This window comes from Anolis sagrei, chromosome 12 (genome assembly GCF_037176765.1).
Source record: "Anolis sagrei isolate rAnoSag1 chromosome 12, rAnoSag1.mat, whole genome shotgun sequence".
Lineage (NCBI taxonomy): Eukaryota > Metazoa > Chordata > Lepidosauria > Squamata > Dactyloidae > Anolis > Anolis sagrei.
Window position 1 is genome coordinate 17,392,610 of NC_090032.1, and position 15,629 is coordinate 17,408,238.

The 15,629-nt window shown below is 43.7% G+C and overlaps 1 protein-coding gene across 1 annotated transcript in view; it reads left to right on the plus strand.

The window, feature by feature from the left end:
- The window catches only part of LOC132764386 (RNA-binding protein 14-like), a 12,715-nt gene extending 6,192 nt beyond the window's left edge, over window positions 1-6,523 (plus strand). The window contains exons 2-3 of the mRNA XM_060758384.2: window positions 2,723-3,954; window positions 5,809-6,523. Coding sequence (XP_060614367.2) covers window positions 2,723-3,945 — 1,223 coding nt within the window. The 3' untranslated portion in view covers window positions 3,946-3,954; window positions 5,809-6,523. The remainder of the gene's footprint in view (window positions 1-2,722; window positions 3,955-5,808) is intronic.
- The last annotated feature ends 9,106 nt before the right edge of the window (window positions 6,524-15,629 follow it).

Consider the following 15,629-nt stretch of genomic DNA (forward strand, 5'->3'; position numbering starts at 1 on the left):
TGTGAATTAAAACCTAAACCATACAAACATTAAAGTTTGGTCCAGATCCATCAAGCCATGTAGGAACCCTTGTGGTACAAACATATATGCATACTTTGACTTTTAGATAGATACATGTTCTGCACAACCCGGCGTTTCTAAGCCATGGTCCAGGGCAGCCCTGTGTGAACAGTATTACACCAGTCCATCCAGGATGTGTGGGCCTTGTGCAAGTATTGGAGTTGTTGAAAGGGTTCCAATTTGGGTCACGGACTTGTTTTTAAAAGGATGAAGGCAGGCTCTCCAGTGTTTCAGAGACAAATGCGTCAAAGTATGGACAGGATGGGAGACATAAAGAGCTCCATTTTGACTTGAGCCCACAAACATATTGGTAGCCAGGACAAAGCAATCTCATGCCAAAGGTAGATGTGTGTGCCTTCCAGGCTCCATTCAATATTTCCCACTAGCTGAGGTTTCTTCCTCACTGTCATGCCCTGCTTCTGCAGAGCAGCTTATGGAATATAGCGTTTTGGTCAGGAGATTAGAATTATTCAAATGAGAAAATGCTAGACACCTAGGGAGTGTGTCTCACTTGTCCGTTGAAATGTGTTTCCAAGTGGTTGGAGATTGTTGTGTACGTGAACTGGGCAATTCGCTTTTTTTCTCCCGCTCAGAACAAAAAAGGGAGTGATGTAAATACAAACATTATGGTACTTTAGCCCATTGGTTATTCCTGTGATCTAAGACAGACATGTCTTTGCATCCTAGGCTCCATATGCGGTACCATTTAAAATCTGGATTATTTGCTTTGAATTAAAATATGTGGCAGTATAGACTAATACAGGGTGAGGCAGCATAACTTCCTCTTTTCAAAACTTAATAAAACCCATTGTATGAACCAGATTTTTTTTATAATGTAGGCGCATACCTAAAGGTTTTTTTTAACGTAGTTTTGAAGATCAAATTAGGTAGGTGACGTCCCCCATTCTCCATACACTGAGTAAACCGATTTCTGGCGTTTGTCATGAATCATAGAATCCAAGAGTTGGAAGAGACGTCATGGGCCATCCAGTCCAACTCCCTGCCAAGAAGCAGGAATATTGCATTCAAATCACCCCTGACAGATGGCCATCCAGCCTCTGTTTAAAAGCTTCCAAAGAAGGAGCCTCCACCACACTCCAGGGTAGAGAGTTCCACTGCTGAACGGCTCTCACAGTCAGGAAGTTCTTCCTCATGTTCAGATGGAATCTCCTTTCTTGTAGTTTGAAGCCATTGTTCCGCGTCCTAGTCTCTAGGGAAGCAGAAAACAAGCTTGCTCCCTCCTCCCTGTGGCTTCCTTTCACATATTTATACATGGCTATCATATCTCCTCTCATCCTTCTCTTCTTCAGGCTAAACATGCCCAGCTCCTTAAGTCGCTCCTCATAAGGCTTGCCAGCTTAGCAGGTGTTATGTTGGCAATTTCTTCCTGGATGTTGGTTTTTTGAAATCCTGTGTTTACATAAACACAGGATTTAAAAAAAAAAAACCCATAGAAAACACAAGGGGCCAAATCTCGAGAATGGACCAGCCATTCCAAATCCGCTCGAAAAGTAGGCCTCAACGGCAAAAGTACGCTTCTTACTGTTCCAACGCATGATGGCGACTGAACTGTGTCAGGACAAAACTTGATACTCCCGCCTCTCGAATGAGACCACTAGCGCTCTGCTACGACTTCAACCGACTGAATGGTGCGCATTTTAAAAAAGGAAGTTATGCTGCCTCACCCTGTATAATCCAGTTCAATGCAGATAATCTCGATTTTATGTATCAGTGTAAATGAGGCCCTAGTCCTTACGTTTGCACTAAGGTTCGTAAATCTAAGACAGTGGTGTCAAACTTGTCTGAATCATCTGGTCCTCCAGACTCTAAATCCCAGAATCCCTAGTCAGCTTTTCAAATGCTAGGAACTCTGGGAGCTGAAGTCCAAAACACCTGGAGGGCCACACATTTTTATTGCAGTTAATGAGTGTTCTTATATCTCTCTTGAAATTATATGCATGTGTTTATGTATGTAGCCAGGGCTTTTAAAGATTTGTGTGTTGTTTGCTACTGAAAGAATTAAATGATGCAGAATTTCTCCTCTCCTTGGGTTAGCTAAACAGACTTGGAAGTGATGTATAGACTGTGGGTTCAGGGTCTAGAACAGGGGTCCTCTAACTCTTTGAAAGGGTCACAGTCCCTCAAAGTGTTGGAGGGCCAGGTTATAATTTGGGAAAAAAATGAATGAATTCCTATGTGCACTACACACATCATATTTGTAGTGCAAAAAACATCTAAAAATAATACAATAATTAAAATGAAAAACAATTTTAACAAATATAAATGAATCAGTATTTCAATGGAAAGTGTGGGCCTGCTCTTGGCTGATGAGATAGGATTGTTGTTGTTGTTGTGTGCTTTCAAGTCGTTTCAGACTTAGGTTGACCCTGAGCGAGGGCCGGGTAAATGACCTTGGAGGGCTGTATCTGGCCCTCAGGCCTTAGTTTGAGGACCCCTGGTCTAGAATGATGTTTGTGGCAGGCATCTAGTAAACTGTGCTTTCCTAGTTGCCAATGCCCTGCCCTGATCATAGCTGCCTTCTCCAACGGCCAAACAGATGTGCTGCTGGCTGATGCCCAGGCCAAATCCAAGTAGGAATGGGTTTCTGAAATAAAATGTTATGTGTCCCTTACTGATAACCTTCTGTCTACTGCTTTGTCAGACTATGGGTTCGTTCACATGGAGAATGAGGAGGACGGTAAAGCGGCCATTGCACAACTTAATGGAACGGAACTCAAGGGGAGAAGAATTACTGTGAAACGCTCAGTGAATGATCGTAATCCTAAGGTCCGCAAGCAGCATTCTGGGCAGGAAACTGAATTTCAAGGGGACATATTTCTGGATCCATATTACGGAGACGAGCCGCCTGAATCGCTTGATCATGACTATCGACCCCAGGCGACAGCATACCGAAATGGGGCCGAGTCGGATCCCTACAGCTATATGGAGGCCCCACGCGGACGGCCCCACTCTGCCCAGTCCCGTTCCTATGGAAGCAAGCCCTATGACAGCCGCAATGCTGTTTATGAGAATCAGGATGCTTATGACATGCAGGATGATATGCCTGCTTCCTATTCTCCACAGTTCTTTGATTCCATGTCAGCACATGACAGAGCATCAGTCGATGTAGCATACCGGTCCCCTCCTGATCGGTTAGCACCAGCTTACAGGGTGCAGTCACCACGCAGCGGATTGCCTCGTTCTCCTCAACGCGCAACTTCATCTTTAGGAGAATTGTGGCCGGAAACCACTTCCCGCCACTCGCTGTATGAACGTGTGCGTCTGTCCCCGCCGAGCACCAGCTACAAGGAGCACTACAAAGACGAGTATGCGGTCGATAAAAGGCGTATGGTGAAAGAAATGGATGATCGTTACGGCCCGCCATATGAGTATGTTCGCTTCTCCCCACCACGCAGAAGCGGTGACAATTTCGACAGAAGAGGAAACGAACCAAGTAAGAGATATACAGCAAGATCGGGAAGTGCTTCTCGCTATCCAGAAGGATCAGGTAGCGCTTCTCGCTATCCAGAAGGATCGGGAAGTGCTTCTCGCTATCCAGAAGGCTCGGGAAGTGCTTCTCGCTATACAGAAGGCTCGGGAAGTGCTTCTCGCTATACAGAAGGCTCAGGAAGTGCTTCTCGCTATATAGAAGGATCGGGTAATGCTTCTCGCTATACAGAAAGATCAGGAAGTGCTCGCTATACAGAAGGATCGGGAAGTGCTTCTCACTATACAGAAAGATCTGGTAGTGCTCGCTATCCAGAAAGATCGGGAAGTGCTCGCTATACAGAAAGACCAGGAAGTGCTCCTCGCCATCGACCATATGAACGCATTTGTCTTTCCCCGCCACGTAGGAGTCGTGAAAATCATAGGAGCTACCATTAACAGTCTGAGGTATGCATCGGATCTGTTTAGAGATCTCTTTCCATGTCCAGAGGGGTTAGATATAAGTCTTCACTTTGCAACTCTTTCCTTGTGAAATTTGGGATAGGGAAACAGATGTACTCCTGCCATAACCCCTGACCATGGATTCTGCTGGTTGGGGTTGATAGAAGTCGTAGCCAAAAATCACTGGAAGACATCAAGTAGCACACACTTGCTCTAAAGTGGCATTAGTTTGAAAAAACTTATGAGAATTTGTCGCTTGGGATGGGGAGGCAGGTTCTCTTGATGGTCTTTCTACTATTTTCACATGCAGAATCCAATTTTTAAAAAAAACGCAAAAGATTTATATACAATAATAAGAAATAACTGCATTTTTTAATAATCAAGAACTGGGTCTGAGCTACTCTAACATGCATCTCTTCTAAGGTTTCAAAAGAGGAGAAAACTCAATCACTAAATTTCACCTGACACACAAGCAGAGAGAGATCTCAAAGCACACAGCACATGCTCTCCATATTAAAGTGTAATTGACACACAAACAGAGAGAGATCTCAAAGCACAAAGTGTAATTGACACACAAGCAGAGAGAGATCTCAAAGCACCCAGCACATGCTCTCCATACTAAAGTGTAATTGACACACAAGCAGAGAGAGATCTCAAAGCACACAGCACATGCTCTCCATACTAAAGTGTAATTGACACACAAGCAGAGAGAGATCTCAAAGCACACAGCACATGTTCTCCATACTAAAGTGTAATTGACACACAAGCAGAGAAAGATCTCAAAGCACACAGCACATGTTCTCCATACTAAAGTGTAATTGACACACAAGCAGAGAAAGATCTCAAAGCACACAGCACATGCTCTCCATACTAAAGTGTAATTGACACACAAGCAGAGAGAGATCTCAAAGCACACAGCACATACTCTCCATACTAAAGTGTAATTGACACACAAGCAGAGAGAGATCTCAAAGCACACAGCACATGCTCTCCGTACTAAAGTGTAATTGACACACAAGCAGAGAAAGATCTCAAAGCACACAGCATATGCTCTCTGTACTAAAGTGTAACTGACACACAAGCAGAGAGAGATCTCAAAGCACACAGCACATGCTCTCCATACGAAAGTGTAATTGATACACAAGCAGAGAGAGATCTCAAAGCACACAGCACATACTCTCCATACTAAAGTGTAATTGACACACAAACACACATACTGGTTTATGAGGATTATGATAAGAAGCTCCAGGAGTGGAAAAGCCCATGGCATCGTGGTGGGTGCACTAGATCTCCAGGTACAGCAGAGAAATTAGACCTTTGTGCCCTCTTGACTAGAACTGCAAACAATGCAAATAACCAGCTGAGCTGACCATGAAGGCATGGTTCTTAAAGAGCAAATGTAACTTCCTCGTATCTAAATTATAAAAATCGAGTCCTGCATTTGATGCCTTGTATTTCCAACTATAGAGGGCAGCCATGACGTATTTGGACCCGGTGAAATAATAGTTTCATTTGAGCATTCAATTCTGGGCAGAGTCAAGCCTCTGTGTCCATCGTCATTGGACGTAATATAACATTGGATATACTGTGGCCTGGACCTCGTTTTATTGCGGTTTCTAATGGAAGGCTCGAAATTCTTATTCAAAGGCCATCTTCCCTGGATTAGAAAAACTGCCGAGAAACTTCCTATGCCTTCTGAGGCTCAACTCGCTTCTCATAAATGGGATGTCGAATAAAAGAAGTGTCTCTTCTAGGCCTGTTTCTAGGCAACGAGGGGAGGGAAGAGTTCGAAAATGTGACAAACGGTTGAGTTCTGCCATGTTTTTTTAAACGTGATCTCGTGTCTCTTTTCTCAACCAGGTCCTATTCTGACTTCAGGCGACCCATTGATCTCGTCTCCAAGGTTCCCATTGCTCAGCAGAATTCCCTCCCACCCTTCTGCCATTCAAAGTGGATAAAGCACGGTGTCTCGAATCGAAATAATGCAATACGCCAGTGCCCGTGTCGAATCACTTGGTTATCAGGCAACAGCTTTCTTGTTAGTTGTCTTTGCAGAAGATTCTAGGGTGGGACTGTGTGCTTTTTCCGCCATCTTTATGACGTAACACGAGCTACAGCATTTTTTTACATTTTCAGGACGTTCTTTGGAGTCACTGCATTTCTTTACCCCCTTTTTTGCCATGAGTCTCATGACATATAAGCATTCTAGCTCCTGTCCTGAGTAACTGCGTATGTGAGTGATATGTCGTCATTGAAGAGAAACAGAGCCTTTTGAGCTACTTTCCGTCTTAATTCTAGTTCAGCTCCATATAAGTTGTTTGCATTGCTGCCTATTCAGTTCTCTAAAACCAAAGTTGGAGGCTGACAGAATTGTTTGTTTACCAACGATCGCTTCGGATTCCTTGGCTTATTTTTCTGCGAGAAAAAGAAATCTCTTCGTTCATTGCATTCCCTATTTTACTATCCTTGTTTTGAAAGAGTTACTTTTAAGAGCACCCGTCAGTAGATTCATGCACTGTACAAATACGCTTAATTTTTCCATCAATAAAAGTGGTTTTGTGGGTGTTTTCCAAGATCCGGTTGTCCAGAATATCTGTGGGGGTGCCATTTTGGGGGAGGCTGTTACTACAATCAAACATGGATCTCATCTTTGGCAATATATATGAATACAAGTGATTTGCACACAGCAGTGATCAATCTCTACGACTCTGGAAGATCTTGGAGTTGAAATCAAGCTCACAACAACAATATGCTGAAGACAAATGATTTATTTCCTTTCCTCAGTCCCTGAAAGACATTTCTAAAGTTTCCCGCTCAAACACCCTGCAATATAACAGCCCAACTCCCATCCACCCAGTGTAAGACTGTAGGTTTTATATAGCAATATTAAATGATCACTCACAAGCCGGTTTTGCTTGGAAATGAATATATTGCTTGTATCTCTGCAGCAAAGAAAGACACTACTGACTTTTTCCCACCACCACTTCCTTTTATACACCTTTCCTGCCCATCCCCCCCCCCCCCCTTCTCAGTTTCCTTATTAGAGCTTGTTGCTTCACAAGTTCCTCTGCTGGCTTCAAAATGTCACAGAGAGAAAACTGAGGCAGCCAGGATGATTCAGCCAGGATGTCACGGAGGGAATTTGCGATGTCTTCACGCCGTCAGAAATTGACTCCTGACACCCAGTAGTGGCCAAACACTGTGTCCACAGTCTGTTAAGTGAAATTTCTACTTCACAAAACAGATATATTATTTACACTACCTCCCCCCCCCCCCCACCTTCCTTCTTAATGGCAGAGAAAGCAGCCAGTCCCAGGATGATACAGCGATCCTAACAAATCAGCCCTTGGCATCACAGCAGTGGACCAGGCTTTCGCACAGCTGGTTAATCACCAGCAGCAATAGATCTTACCAATTGAAAGGTTGGCAGTTCGAAGCCCAGGTTGGGGTGAGCACCCAACCTTCAGCCCAGTTTTTTGTCCACCAAAGCAGTTCAAAAACAGCTGTGAGCTGAGAAATTAGGCACTGTTTAAGTGGGGAAGTATTTTACGGCACCATAAATGCAAAATGTGGCGGCTCGTCTTCTCGCCGGAGTGCCAGCGAGGTGTCGTATAACCCCAATACTCCAACAGCTGCACTGGCTTCCGATTGAGTACCGGATCACTTTCAAGGTGCTGGTACTAACCTTTAAGGCCTTACATGGTCTGGGGCTGGCGTACCTGAGGGCCCGCTTATCCCCCTACCAACCCCAGAGATTACTCCGGTCTGAAGACCAAAATTTGCTTGGAAGTCCCTACCATCCAGACTTATCATTTGTCATCTACTAGGCAGAGAGCCTTCTCGATTGTAGCCCCTTACTTATGGAATGCCTTGCCGGTTGAAACTCGAACCATCTGAGACCTACTTGCTTTTCGGAAAGCCTGTAAAACTTTTCTTTTCCGGCAAGCTTTTGACGGGTGAACAACCCGGACTATGCCTGTTCTCGCCCCCTATTGTTTTGTTATTATTTTTAAAGCTAATTGTATTGTTTTAATCTGCTTCTGTAAACCTCTCCGAGCCAAATTGGGAGTAGCGGTATACAAGTTAAATAAAATAAAATAAATAAATAAAGGAAATACCACAACTGCTGGCGATCAAAGGAAGGAGGAAGTCTGGGATCAAGGCTCTTTGTCACAGAGGATGGAGTGACAGCACTCCCCTGTGGCCGGAATCGAGCATGACCTCCAGGACGCCAAAGTTGGGAAAAATGCGGACATAATACCTCCATCTGTTGTCCGTCCTATCTGTTTAACGGCATTGAATGTTTGACGTGTATGTGTTCTGTGATCCACCCTGAGTCCCCTTCGGGGTGAGAAGGGTGGAATATAATTGCGTAAATAAATAAGGCAGCAAAAATATATCCTCAAAATCCAATCTTCTAATTGGGAGGTAATGTATTAACCGAAATATATTAATTCGAAAACATGCAAATGTGAGTAGATCAATAGGTACTGCTCCAGCAAGAAGGTATGCTGGCCACATGACCTTGGAGGTGTCTATGGACAAAGTCGGCTCTTCGGCTTAGAAATGGAGATGAGCACCACACCCTAAAGTCAGACATGACTGGACTTAATGTCAGGGGACAACCTTTACCTTACCTATATTAAAACATGTCCAATCACATTGTGCAAAAGACATGTAGAAAACCATAATGTCCAAAATTGTGTGTGTGTGTGGGGGGGGGGGGGGTCATTAAAAAAGTGCACAAACCTCTCCTTAGAAGGACAGCATCATTGGAGATTGGGTCTGGCCATGAAAGGCTTCGACAACGCATTAGAGATCCTTCATTCTTTTGTGCAAAACGAAATAAGCAAAGATTTGCGGCTAAACGAACCTTGCGATTTCCGAAATACGTTTCTCTTTTTCAAAAGTCTCATTTCAAAACAGAGCTTGTCTTGACGTATAATTAAAATATAATTACGTAGAATTAATATCTGGTCCAGCGTTCTCAAACAGACGTCAATCAGTGTTCAAAAGCGAAAGCAGAGAGGTCAACTTGGCTAGGCATTGTTTTCTTGAACCACAATAAAAATGGAACAATCATCCTTGAAACAGTGAATTTTGCACACAGCTGCAAAAAAGGACCATCGCATTTACGATTTTCTCATTTTCAGAGTTTCATAGAATCATAGAGTTGGAAGAGACCTCATGGTCAATCCAGTCAACCCCATTCTGCCAAGAAACAGGAAAATCACATTCAAAGCACCTCCAACAGATGGCCATCCAGCCTCTGTTTCAAAGCCTCCAAAGAAGGAGCCTCCACTACACTCCGGGGCAGAGAGTTCCACTGCTGAACAGCGCTCACAGTCAGAAAGTTCTTCCTCATGTTCAGGTGGAATCTTCTTTCCTGTCGTTTGAAGCCATTGTCCCACTGCATCCTTGTCTCCAGGGCAGCAGAAGACAAGCCTGCCCCCTCCTCCCTATGACTTCCTCTCACATCTTGATACATGGCTCTCATAGAATCATATAAGAGTTGGAAGAGATCTGGCTACAAGTATTAAAAAACTCTAAAATTACAACAGCACAACAACAGAGAGGAAACAAACAAGGACATCTAATTACCTCTCAACAAAAGATTGCTCCAGTCACTGCCAAGCAATCAAATGCTAATCAAGGTGGTCAGTTGACATTCACACCTAGCTCCAGCAGACAAGAGTCCTTTGTCCCACCCTGGTCATTCCACAGATATATAAACCCTTTTTCCTAGTTCCAACAGACCTCACTACCTCTGAGGATGCTTGCCATAGATGCAGGCGAAACGTCAGGAGAGAATGCCTCTAGACCATGGCCATATAGCCCGAAAAAACCTACAACAACCCAGTTGGAAGAGACCTTGGAAGGTCAGCAAGTTCAGTAGTTTGGCGGCATTTTCGTTCTGTGTAAATGGTTAATCCGGCAACACGGGAACAAAGACATAAGGAAAACACTGCCTAGTAAAAGTAAATAATAGAATCCTAGAGTTGGAAGAGTCCTCATGGGCCATCCAGTCCAACCCCATTCTGCCAAGAAGCAGGAATATTGCATTCAAATCACCCCTGACAGATGGCCATCCAGCCTCTGTTTAAAAGCTTCCAAAGAAGGAGCCTCCACCACACTCCAGGGCAGAGAGTTCCACTGCTGAACGGCTCTCACAGTCAGGAAGTTCTTTAATGATCGCCCCTCGTAGATCCTTTCTGAGACTTTTTTGCGAAAAGGCACATCATTGCTGGGAGAAACACCAAATATCAGAAACTTGATTTTATTTTCTGTTTGTATACAAGTACATCAGCTCCATTCAAAATCTCTGCAGATGTTTGCAAACATGCTTTTTTCATCAATAAGCAAGATTCAACAGGGTTCATTTTGAAAGTCTCTCTAGTAAAAACACAGCTTTTTTTGCAGTCAGAGAGTTCCAATGCTAAACAGCTCTCACAATCAGGAAGATCTTCCTCATGTTCAGGTGGTATCTCCTTTCCTGTCATTCGAAGCCATTGCTCCATTGTATCCTAATCTCCAGAGCAGCAGAAAACAAGCTTGCTCCCTCCTCCCTATGACTTCTCCTCAACTCTTGATTCCTGGCCCTCATCAGGATTCCTCTCTGCCTTCTCTTCTGCAGGCTAAACATGCCTAGCTCTTTCAGCCACTCCTCATAGAGCTTGTTCTCCAGGCCTTTGATCCTTTGAGTCACCCTCCTCTGGACACATTCTAGCTTAGAATCAACATCTCCTTTCAATTGGACACAGTGTGATTCCAGGTGTGGTCTGACCAAGACTGAAGAGAGGGGAGCAAGACTTCCCTGAATCTAGACACTAGACTCCTATTGATGCACGCCAAAATCCCATTGGCTTTTTTAGCTGCAGCATCACATTGTTGGCTCGTGTTTAATTTGTTCCCACGAGGACTCCACTTCGTTTTTTCTGCATTTGTCTCCGTTGAACTTCATTCCGTTTAGCTATTTGAACAGTAAACAGAAACGTAAATACGACCAGAATTCTTTAAAATTGTCGATACAATGTCGATACAATGTGATTGCGAGCAGCAAAATTGTCAATACAATGTGATTGCAAGCAGCAAAATTGTCGATACAATGCGATTGCGAGTAGCAAAATAGTTCTTACATGTATTATTGGGGGAAAACTGCAAACATAATGATAAAAGATTAATATTATAACAATATTATAATAATATTAGTATTTCATCGGCCAAGTTTCGCTTCTAAACAGAGTTCCATTCTGCAGATGGTTTAAAGGAAAGGAGAATCGTAGGAAGGCTGCAAGTTGAAGATGATGACACTTTGATCCCTGATACACGGTATTTGGAGCATAAAAGAACCCCTAATTATCTCCAAATTGGAGTGGAAGAGACATTTATTTCTTTATTTACTTTATTTGTATACCGCTCTTCTCAGCCATTAGGCGACTCAGAGCAGTTAACAACAAGCAGCGGCAAAAATTCAATGCAAACATCATACAACCATTTAAAAAAACAATTAACACAATAATACACTAAGCAATTAACATCAATAACCATCAATAACATCAATAAACAACTCACTAACGTCTCATAACTAAAATCATAATCCAAGTTCGTCATCCGTTGTTCCGATTCCTATAATTCATTGTAATTCATTGCACTGCCTATTCAAACGCCTGTTCAAATAACCAGGTTTTCACTTTCTTCCGAAATGCCATTAATGAGGGAGCCAATCTAATATCTGTGGGTAGGGCGTTCCACAGCCGAGGGGCCACCACCGAGAAGGCACTGTCCCTCGTCCCCACCAACCGTGCCTGAGTTGCAGGCGGGATCGAGAGCAGGGCCTCCCCAGAAGATCTTAAAGTCCTAGTGGGTTCATAGGCGGAGATGCGTTCGGATAGAACTGTTTAGGGCTTTATAGGCCAACGCCAGCACTTTGAATTGTGCCCGGTAGCAAATTGGCAGCCAGTGGAGCTGGCACAACAGAGGAGTTGTATGCTCCCTGAATGCCGCTCCTTTTAGTATCATGGCTGCCGAGCGTTGAACTAGTTGAAGCTTCCGAGCAGTCTTCAAAGGCAACCCCACATAGAGAGCGTTGCAGTAGTCTAAACAGAATGTAACCAGAGCGTGGACTACCGTGGCCAAGTCAGACTTCCCAAGGTACAGGCGCAGCTGGCGCACAAGCTTTAACTGTGCAAATGCTCCCCCGGTCACCGCTGAAACCTGAGGTTTATCCAAGTAATTTCTGTACAATTTATGAAATATGAGAGCCATCCTTTAAAGACTTCCCCTGACCCATTTCTATTTATCACCGGACGCTGAAACTGCACGTGTGTAATGATACAAGTCTCTATTAGTTACGTACCAATGTACAACTCAGAACTGATAACGGTCTTGATTGTACATGTGCGGAAGTGGTGTGAGGTTTGAGAATGGACCCAGTGGAATACAGAGCAGTCCTCCAGTTCCTTTCCTTGCAAGGCCGCACACCAAAGGAGACGTTCAATGAGATGGAAGAGGTTGATGGTCAAGAACTGGCATCGTCCATTCCTATGTGATCGGACTTCAGTGCAAACAGCTCCAATTCCAGGGTGACCCCACTCTGCTATTGAGGAACACACCATCCAGCAAGTGGAGGTCGCCATTTTGGAAAATGGCCGCGTAACCATTTGCCACCTGGCCCAAAATGTCAAGATGAGTGTGAGGTCCATGGGAAAAATCCCCCAAGACCATCTTCCCATAAATAACACCCAAAAATCATAAAAGAACAACTATTATAAATTTAACATGCTGAATTCAAATATAATAATTAAATGTGTTAATTGGCTCTGGTTTTTATGCAACAGCTATTTCAATTTTCTCCACAATAGGTAATTCGTTAATATTATGATAATGCGCCTAACCTTACTGCATGCATATAAACCGTGAATATTTACTAAATTTTAGTCAAATTATATTGCCAATAGTTTATACATGAGAAATATTTAATTAGTCTATTGTTTATGTTTGTGCAGCAAGAAACTATGTTAGTAGGCCTCATGCAGTTGAAAAGTGAAAGTTTAAATGTCGCTTTAATCGTGACTTGAGTTTATATCCTGTTTGCTTCTCTTGACTTTTTGTTTGTATTCAAGGAAAGGATTCCCTCTTGCAATGCTCCAGCAGTAGTCTGACAGCATTGACGGAGTCCATTGGCCTTGATATCTTTTTTCCATAGTGCTTTATTTACACACGTGCGAGGAGGCAGAACTACAGTAAAAAGAACAATGTAAAACGATGTTTAACGATACTGTCTCAGTCTTCAACTGACTGACCCTCACCGTTCAAAAGTCTGGCCTTATATAGGGCTTTCTGGCCTTTGCACACGGCACTCATACTGCGTCATCAAACTTTCTAGAGTATTCTAGAATCTTCCATAGTGTAAGTCGCAACATGCATTTTTTCAACCATACGTGATCACGTGATTGCTTATATCATAAAATCAAGAGCCAATATACATTTTTAAATGTCATTTTCGTTTTCAGCACCCCAAAATCATAAAAGAACAACTATTTTCAGGCCCGAAACTTTTTCTCCATTGAACAGTGGAAATGATCTGGGTAACTGGTAGGAAGAATAAGGCCGTATTCGACAATGTGTAAGACTGAGTTAGAACTGGTCATTTTCAAAGGCTTGCTGAAACCACCAAGCTCTTACGAAAGGAGGGGAGGGATGGGGCCTGTCTTATTTCCCTCGGAAAGGCGTTCCAGAGGTGGGGAGCCACCACCGAGAAGGCCCTCCCTCTTGTCCCCACCAACCGCGCTTGAGACGATCTTAGAGCTCATGCCGGTTCATAGAAGATGTGATTGTGGAGATAGCCGAAGCTCGAACCATTTAGGGCTTTATAGGTCATGACCTGCACCTTGAATTTGGCTCGGCAACTTATCGGCAGCCAACGAAGCTGTTTTAATAGGGGTGTTGTATGCTCCCTATAGTCATCAGACTGGGCCACAGCAATGCCTGGCAGGGGACGGCTAGTGTAATAATAATAATAATAATAATAATTATTATTATTATTATTATTATTATTATTCATTTGATCAGTCATATGACCATTTCAAAATAGAACACGAGTAAAAAACAAGGCAAAAATAAAAAGCAAATATATCTGTAAAAAGAAGATCCCCGGCGTCTCCTTACTAAAATCGTTGTCCAGTTGCATCGTCAGTCATTCCATATATTTGTTTACATCTAATTATGCTCCAGTAGAAAAAGTTTGCTTGAAGAGCCAGGTCTTAACCATTTTGCGGAATGTTAGAAGGGAGGGGGTCAATCTTATATCCCTGAGGAGGGTGTTCCATAGCCGAGGGGCCACCACTGAGAAGGCCCTGCCTCTCGTCCCCGCCAAACGCATCTGTTGCCCAAATGGAAGAAGCATGCTCCTCTGGCTTTGGAATTCTACCATATTCCCTTTATTCACTCGACCTCGCATCATCGGACTTCCTCCTCTTTCCAATAAGGCATTTTTGAAGGGCAAGCATTTTTCAGACGATGATACTCTGATTTCCGAAGTCACAACATGGCTTTTGGAGCAACCTGTCGACTTCTACAAGCAAGGTGTTTACGGTTGCTTAATAATAATAATAATAATAATAATAATAATAATAATAATAACTTTATTTATACTCCGCCACCATCTCCCCAAGGAGCCCCCGGTGGCGCAGTGGGTTAAAGCACTGAGCTGCTGAGCTTGTTGATCGAAAGGTCGCAGGTTCGATTCCGGGGAGCGGCGTGAGCTTCCGCTGTCAGCCCTAGCTTCTGCCAACCTAGCAGTTCAAAAACATGCAAATGTGAGTAGATCAATAGGTACCGCTCCGGCGGGAAGGTAAGGGCGCTCCATGCAGTCATGCCGGCCACATGACCTTGGAGGTGTCTACGGACAACGCCGGCTCTTTGGCTTAGAAATGGAGATGAGCACAACACCCCAGAGTCAGACATGACTGGACTTAATGTTAGGGGACTACCTTTACCTTTACCTTTTTTACCATCTCCCCAAAGGACTCGGAGCGGCTTACATGAGGCCAAGCCCAACAACACATCAATAAAAACAAAAAGCAATAAACAAAAACAATGATACAATACAATTAATATAAATCACATATAAACAATAACACACAAGGATTTAAAAACCTGTGGCCGGGCCAAATTTAATAGTTTAAAATTTAAAAACGCTGGGCATGAACAAGGTAGGATGTATCTGGTATAGGGTTTTCAAAGAAATGAGGGAATGCAGTCCATCCTAAACCGATAGTAAAGTGCATTCTGTGGACATATTGCTGGGAATTTGCCTTATTCTGGGAAGGTACACTGGAACAGCCACGTTTTCAGGCTCTTCCTAAAGCCTGCCAATGTTGGGGCATGCCTGATGTCCTTGGGAAGTGAGTTCCAGTGTCGGAGGGGCCACCACCGAGAAGGCCCTCTCCCTTGTCCCCACCAATCGCGCCTGCAAAGGAGGCAGGAGCGCGAGCAGGGCCTCTCCATATGATCGAAGAGATCGTGTGGGTTCGTACACAGAAAAATGAGAGAAGTGTGTGTCCCTTAGTGGCACCCATGGAGAGAAGGACTCGGAACTGGGCCAAGTTTTATTACTCTCCATCCACAGGAAGTGGTTCAGGGGAATCATAGAATCAAAGAGTTGGAAGAGACCTCCTGGG